The sequence below is a fragment of the Bradysia coprophila genome, unplaced genomic scaffold (assembly GCF_014529535.1).
Source record: "Bradysia coprophila strain Holo2 unplaced genomic scaffold, BU_Bcop_v1 contig_94, whole genome shotgun sequence".
NCBI lineage: Eukaryota > Metazoa > Arthropoda > Insecta > Diptera > Sciaridae > Bradysia > Bradysia coprophila.
Window position 1 is genome coordinate 8,902,270 of NW_023504022.1, and position 7,369 is coordinate 8,909,638.

The 7,369-nt window shown below is 41.7% G+C and overlaps 1 protein-coding gene across 1 annotated transcript; it reads right to left on the reverse strand.

Moving 5' to 3' along the window:
* Positions 1-1,469: 1,469 nt before the first annotated feature.
* On the reverse strand, positions 1,470-7,165 carry LOC119085238 (thyroid adenoma-associated protein homolog). Its single transcript, XM_037195551.1, has 8 exons — positions 6,966-7,165; positions 6,817-6,902; positions 6,393-6,754; positions 3,442-6,333; positions 3,080-3,380; positions 2,796-3,010; positions 2,065-2,736; positions 1,470-1,999 (listed from the first exon to the last, which is right to left on the reverse strand). The coding sequence occupies exons 1-8, from the start codon at positions 7,087-7,089 to the stop codon at positions 1,489-1,491; spliced, it is 5,163 nt and encodes a 1,720-aa protein (XP_037051446.1). The 5' UTR covers positions 7,090-7,165; the 3' UTR covers positions 1,470-1,488.
* Between the last annotated feature and the right edge of the window lie 204 nt (positions 7,166-7,369).

Here is a 7,369-nt window from a genome sequence, read left to right on the forward strand (position 1 = left end):
AAAAGAGTTCCGGACTGACCGTTGAGGAAGAAAGTGTAAAAGCAGAAAAGTGATTTCGTATTCTTCGATAAAGTGTGAAACAAATTCGGAAAATAAATTATATATATTTGTGGGAACACATAATTGAGTGTAGTTTCATTGACGAGGATACGACAAACGAGTGTAGTTCCATCTTTGACAAGTAAACGGTAAACGAGCGTATTTTCTATAACGAGGATACGACAATGGCGCCCAACGTGGGATACGTCATTCAAATAAAATCTTCCGACTAGAGGTCGGAACAGATCAGATTAATCTGAAAATTTTCAGATCAGATTGAGAAATTTTCAGATCAGATCTGAACTGAATCTGAAAAATTGTATCTGAAATTTTCAGATTCAGATCAGATTACTATTGAATTGAATATGATCTGAATCTGAAATTTCAGATCACGTGATTTCAGATTCAGTTCGGATAAAAACTGATTTGATCTGATTATCTGAAAAATTTGTATGAAAATTTCAGTAAATTGCAAAAATTTTCAGATCAATCTGAAAAATTTCAGATCAGATTGCAAAAATTCAGATTTTCAGTTTTCAGTTTGAATTCAGATTTGATCTGAAATTTTCAGATTCAGATCAGATAAATTTTAAATCATTCTGAACTGATCTGAAAATTTCAGATCGTCTTTTTTCAGTTTCAGATCAGATAAAAGTGATCTGTTCCGAACTTTACTTCCGACGCTTTTGTCGATCCTAAACCGAAAACCTGCACTTGTCATATGGAAATTTTGCATGAAAATCATAGGAACCGCTAGATGTTCACCGAAATACTAACATTTTTACCAAATTTTGGATGAATTTTAGGCCCAATCAACGCACTGCTCCTAGCATGAACATAAGAAATATTTGGAGGCTGATGAAGTCACAGTAGGCACTGCGTTTCTTTCGTGAAGATAGGTGACTTGTTTTAGTTGTGTGAGTTCAAACACACAATACAATCAATCTTAAGCGGTAGCTCTCATCACAAAAGCCTCCAAATTCGACGTTTGTCAAAGTAGTGTTCATGCTAGGAGCAGTGCGTTGGCCCAATATATTAGCTATATAACTATATTAGCCCCGAAAGTTTATGAAATTACCTTTCTAATGACGACCCCTACAACCCTTTACTTCCCATGTACCTGAAGTAATTTTTTTGAAAGTGGTTTTGGCTTCTAGGCGACCAAAAGTCCACTGGAAAATAGGACCTATTTCGGTAGACCATTTTTCAAAACAATCTCTCAGTCCGTTACATTTTTGCTTCAAAATTTTTTATTTTAACGAGTGGGAAAACAGGGTTTAGGCCACAAAATGGTTAAAGGTTGAATCCAGTAAGATCTTTGGGCTGGACAGTGACTAATTTGAGATAATAAAGCTAAGAACATACTCACCTCACTCTTACATTCTTTCATTCTGCTGGCACTGTCAGTCTAAACCATACAAGAAGTCCGATCGCGTTTCCGCTACAGTTTCATTTATTCAAATTCATGTAATAACTTTCACAGTTAGACAACTCTGGCCAATCAGATTCAATTGATCGAATATTCTCGTCAACATCTTCAGCACTTAAGCCTGATTCAGTTAGGCTTTTGTGGAACTTTCCCATCAATTTTCTACACACCAACACCACCTCACCGAAAACATTTGATTCGCTTCGCTCAAACACTTCATCGATCGTATCTTCATTCTCCGATGACTTCCTGTCAAATTGTTTTGTAATTAATTGTCTCCATACGGTCCACGGTTTCTCGGTATTTAAGAGTTCCAATTGTTGGTCCAACCAATCAATGAACTGTTCTTCAGCCAGACTGGGTAAGACTGCCGGCTTATAACTCGAGTACTGTACGAATTGGGACATCGTGTCTCTTATATCCGAACATTCGTCTCGTAACAGTATCAGAACGATATCTGCGAAAAGCAGCACAGACGTTGTACTTGACCACGTTCTGTACATTTTGGATACCACCAGTGAAACGGAGCTCCTGGAATGAGATTTTAGAAGTTCGTTATAAATCGTTAGGAAGTCAATTTCGCACCTTTCACTCACCTCAATTCATCACTACCATCTGGCGAAGCCATTTCTCGCAGTTTCGTCAGCAACCTCATAACGCTCGCTTCGCTCATCGTACCGAAAAATTTGCTTAAATGATTACCAGCATATTGTACAATCGATGCTTTCACATCATCGATTTGATCAACGGTTCGAATCTCAATCAAGTCAAGAAGATCGTCCTCCGAAACGGTATGCAAATTCAGATCACCCAACACTGTGTACGCCTTAACGGTGCAAAATGGATAGAATGTCGTCTCATCGTCGATAATTCGATTCAATTCTGATATTAATTGCTCCGCGCCGATAATCGAATGGCGTAACGATTCTTGCTGTCCGATTGTTAAGTAATCCAGAAACTGGCGCTCATTGCGATCGCATTCGAACCGATCGAAAATGTTATCGGGACCGGTGTGGTTCAGTACCAGAAGGATGATGTTTAATGCAGCTTCGACATACTCGTACGGACGTTGGAAAAGATTTTGTACGAAACTCAGTTGGTGTATTTGGTGAATATTGATCATTGAGTGCAGCACCAGACATGATTTCAATGCAAGTGGAAATCCGATAGAGTTGTTCTGATGCTCGGAAAGAACCGTCGAGAGAAATCCAGTGACTTTGACGAGCGAAGCGCTGAGATCCGTTTCGGAAACTTTACTGGAACCGATCCTGAAAGGCATTCCTATGAATAACTGGCCGTACACACCGGTTCAGATTCGATGTTTTACCTTCTTAAGATTTCAATAATCGAGTCCACATACACTCTGACTAGCACGAAGTTGTTACTGTCCAATACGTTCAGGTTCAGGTACGCTTTCGTTAGCGACACAAAATCGTCGAAGTGTTTGGCAAAGAGTTTCGTGTCAACGGATTTGATAAGATGATAAATCTGCAGTAAACTTCCATGGATTGCATTCGAGTTCATATTTGCTGTTGTGCCATTCTGCGAACAAAATTGAAATCAACGAAAGCTCAATGTATCGCCCACTGTCCCTTTAACTAAACGAAATACCTCCAGCAGTTGCTTAACAACCCCGTTCACATAATTGTACAGCTCATACTGCGGCACTAATGCTACTATCGACTTAACCGCCAATTTACGTGTTCCCAATTCCGGACTATGCGTGCACTGAGCAATAAACGGCAGCAACAGAGACAATTTCAAATTAGATGAACAGCCATCAACAGCCGATGGATACAGGCGACTCAATAAAATCAAAAGCGGATGCAACGTGGGTGGTACTTGATCTTTTTCAATTGATCGTGTCGCCGATTGAAGTTCGAGTATGAAGAAATCGAACAGCCGTGGGTATCTGGGAAAAGGAAGAAATTATTTCGTTGATGGAAGAGAACTGCGTGCACTGCGTGACTCACTTCAAAAAGAATATTCGTCCAGTCATTTTGTTGCGGATGTTTAAGTTCTCGGAATCTTTGGTTCGTTGCACCCCAAACACTCTGATGATCAATGATGAAAACAACAACGTCGAAGAGTTCCGTTCCGGCCAATTGTCCGATGAGTACCCACGAATAGCACACTCGATTCCATCCGATATGTATTCGCCAATGGAGTCACCCAAGTCCGTACATCTAAAGAGGGCGCGTAAAATGTTCAACGCATGAGTTCTAGCCTCAGCTGCACTCCCGTTCCGACAGATTTCCAATAGAGTGACCATCGAGTACTTCAGACCATTGGTAGTACAAACTTGCAGCTCTGACGTTAAAATGGCTTGAATCATAAATGGTACACCGGCACTGCGCCGAGTCGAACAAATTTTGTCGAATTTTAAATCGGTCGCCGAACTGCTGTCGTTTCCCGAGATTATGTTCAGCAAATCCTTCAACCAAATCATTGGCAATTGATGCAACCGCGATTCCTTTGCTCTCCACAGCCTAACACACAGTTTGGAAAAACCAACGAACGCCTGTTCGAACGCCCCTCGATGTTTCGTTTCGGACAGTAGGACGTGGAAATGATTTCCGATTTCAAGAATTTCTTCGACTGTTACCACACCCGGACTGGACTCGGTTAGAATGGGTGCGTTCAACGTTAAATCTCCGAGAAGCAGCGAAACTTCCTTGACCGTTCGCCATGAACATAGAAGGAGCATTTGAGGAGTCGTGGACAGGCACTCAGTATTGTCGTGTTGAGACCGAGGCGATAGGATTTTATTTGGTGGACCGTTTGCGGAATCGATCTCGTTCGGCAGAAAATTGCTGACATTACTGTGATCATTGGGTAAGTGGCCCTCGGGTGATGAACTATTAACAATTGGTCCAACCACTTCGGTTAACTTTTTACAAAGTTCGATTAGTTGCTTTACAAAGTCTCTCCAACGTGGTTCGTATGTCTTTTTCAGGTCAACTCGGTTCATCAAGTGTCGAATGCAAAATATGAGTCCGAAGAGTGGATTCGTACGAGCTGCAATCAGCAGCGATGATTGTGCAGTCTTTAGTCCGTCGACCAGAATTTCGTTGCACCAAGAGATTGCTTCCAAATATGAACTGAAATTTATGCCCGTTATGCAACAGTACTCCAGTGAATATGCAGCCGTAAGACAGTCCATGGGCTTCACACTAGTTGTCAGATCTTTTAAGTACTGAAGATCGAATCGGTCAGACGTGGGTACCAATTCTTTCGGGCAAAGTCGAATAATGTCCACAGCAAAAGCTTTATTTGCCTCATAGGTGTCGCTCAACGATTGAACTAATTTCTCAAACGATTCCGTCGTCCACAAGGCTTCCGGTGAAATTTTGTTGTTTTTCCCAGACACGGTCACCGTTTGCAGAAGTAAACTCAGCGAAATCGCTCTTCGGCTGAAGTTGGCACCGTCAAAAATGTTCGAAAGGCAAAGCTGCTTCATTTTGTCCAGAAATTCTATGTAGGCAGTGTGGGTCGTCTTCAGTGGATCTTTGAGCACAGAAGGATATGAGGCTTCGATTCGGTTGAATGCCTTTGTCATGAACGCGTTGATCTTTTGACGGAATGCTGGACTTTGACAGTTGCTGTTGTAGTACAAAAATTCCAGAATTTCATTTAAATCGTCGGCAGTGAACGGTCGCGTCGTTTTTTGTACTTCGACAAATATGCGCAAATGCATGATGCGAATGTCGTCATTGCTGTGGAACTTAGCCCCACAGATAAATTCATCATCAGCCGGTACAAAATGTTTACCCAACACCAATCCATTCCGGCGAATTGTTGATACCACGAACAGATAGAGTTCCAGCGGTAGTTTATCCTTTTCCTGCAGAAAGTAGCTGGGAACCATGGGATGGGTTTTTATCGCTACATTCACCAGACACTCTTTCGTTTGAAGGTCAACACTGTCTGCCGAATCACATAGCAACGGACGGATCCATATCTGAAACCAGGATTGAACATCGATTTCCTTGCAGTGAATGGACATCATTTTTTGGTAGCAGGACAAACACTTCGGATCATCCAAGTTGTTGAACAAATCGTCGAAAATGGTTGGCCACGAGTCCAGGATGCTTTCCACTTGCATCTCCTGACAAAGATGCTCAGTCGCAACGTACTGAGCATTTCGGCTAATTTCCTGATTTTTTACCGTTGCCAGAACAGTACTCAGGATGAATGTGTAATCACGGTCATGTCGCTGCGATAATTTTAGAAGATTTCGGTAAATGTCCTTGCAGAAGTGACGCACCGTATCCAGATGATGTTCGAAATAGGACCAGACGAAAGACAAACAATGTGGCACCAGTTCGGTCATAGATGCACTTTTTGTGGCATTTTCCGATGCCGAAACCATGTTAAGAGTCAGAAAAGATTTGGTCATTTGGACTAATGCTCTACAGGCACCCAGTAGCATGGTTTGCTCGTTAGAGTATTTGTCGGCGATCGTTCTCAGAATTTCGATGACTTCGATCAACAATGATCCCCTTTCGTGGAATAGGTCGCTGGACGGTAATGTATTGCACAATCCATAACACCAGCACAACGTGTCCACGTTCGTCTCAGTCGATTGTGTTACTCTGATTGCTGCTAAATGGCTACTCAATTCCTGCAGATTGTCCCTGATAATCTCGTTGAGCACCAGAAAAATGCCACAGTTAAGTTTCGTGTCCATTGGCACTGCCGCGCAGTTGATAATGATTTTGCAAAACTTGGCCAAATCGGCCAGTTGGTCTGTCTTTTTCAACGATCGATCGGCGACACATCTCTGTACATACCACAGTGATAGTCTGACGGAACCATGCAGGAAAATGAAAATTTCACTTAAATTGGCCGGTGAATTTGGCTTCCTGTGACGGGATAAAGTCAATTACAATCAGCGAATCTCGTTCAGTTGCGCGAAACTCACTCGATTTCCATCAGATACTGTGTTATGGACGTCACCAACAACGGGAACACTGCGTCAAAACATTGATGTAATGCCAAGATTCCAATGTGAAAGTTATCGGCAAACCCTTCCAGTGATATCACCGTAGTGTTCAGCTCGTTCACCGAACTTGAGTTGTCAATTTTCGTGCAATTCTTGATAGCAGTCTCTGCCAAACATTTAATGATGACCGTTTGATGCGTTGCCATTTTATCAAAGTTCCTGGCAATTAAATTACGAACGGGATGCCGGAGCGGTGCAATGAAATACCAATCTGATAGAAATTCGACGATATGTTTGCATAACTCTGTCGATGATGATCGGCTTTCGAGTACGTTGAACAGCTGAAATGATTGACCGTGAAAGGATATTAAGTCGTGCCATTTCGTTCGGTTACTTCCCCTACTTTTTTAACAGAGGACAACTGTTGCTCGATTGAAGTTGCATCTATAAATTCACTAAGCCACGAATACGCTTCAGATTCTTCGGCAACTGAAATGACAGAAAATCTTGTGGAATTCCCAAGAATCTGTAAAATAAGAATCTGGAACTTACATTGGCTAGCGAAACGGTTTAGGCATTTGTCAGTCACTTTTATGACTGAAATTTGTATTTCACTGTTTTTCTTCACATTTTCGGACATTTTAATCGTCGAAACTCGTAAAGACAGACCGTTCATGATTGAGAGTAAGAAATAAACAACACGACACCATAAACAGCAGTCAAATACTCATAACCTACATTCTGTATGGCAAAGTTTTTTTTGTCATCAGTGTTGCCAAACCCACTTTTGCACTTTCAAACGAGACAGGCGCAGAATTTTGAATTTACTGTATTAACCTGTATAATTCAGGGCGCCGATTCTCGCAAGACTGTAAACTTTGGAGAGGTCTCGCAGATACACATACGCGGGTGACACACACAAAATGGGACATTTTCGTAGAAGATGGATTCTCAAA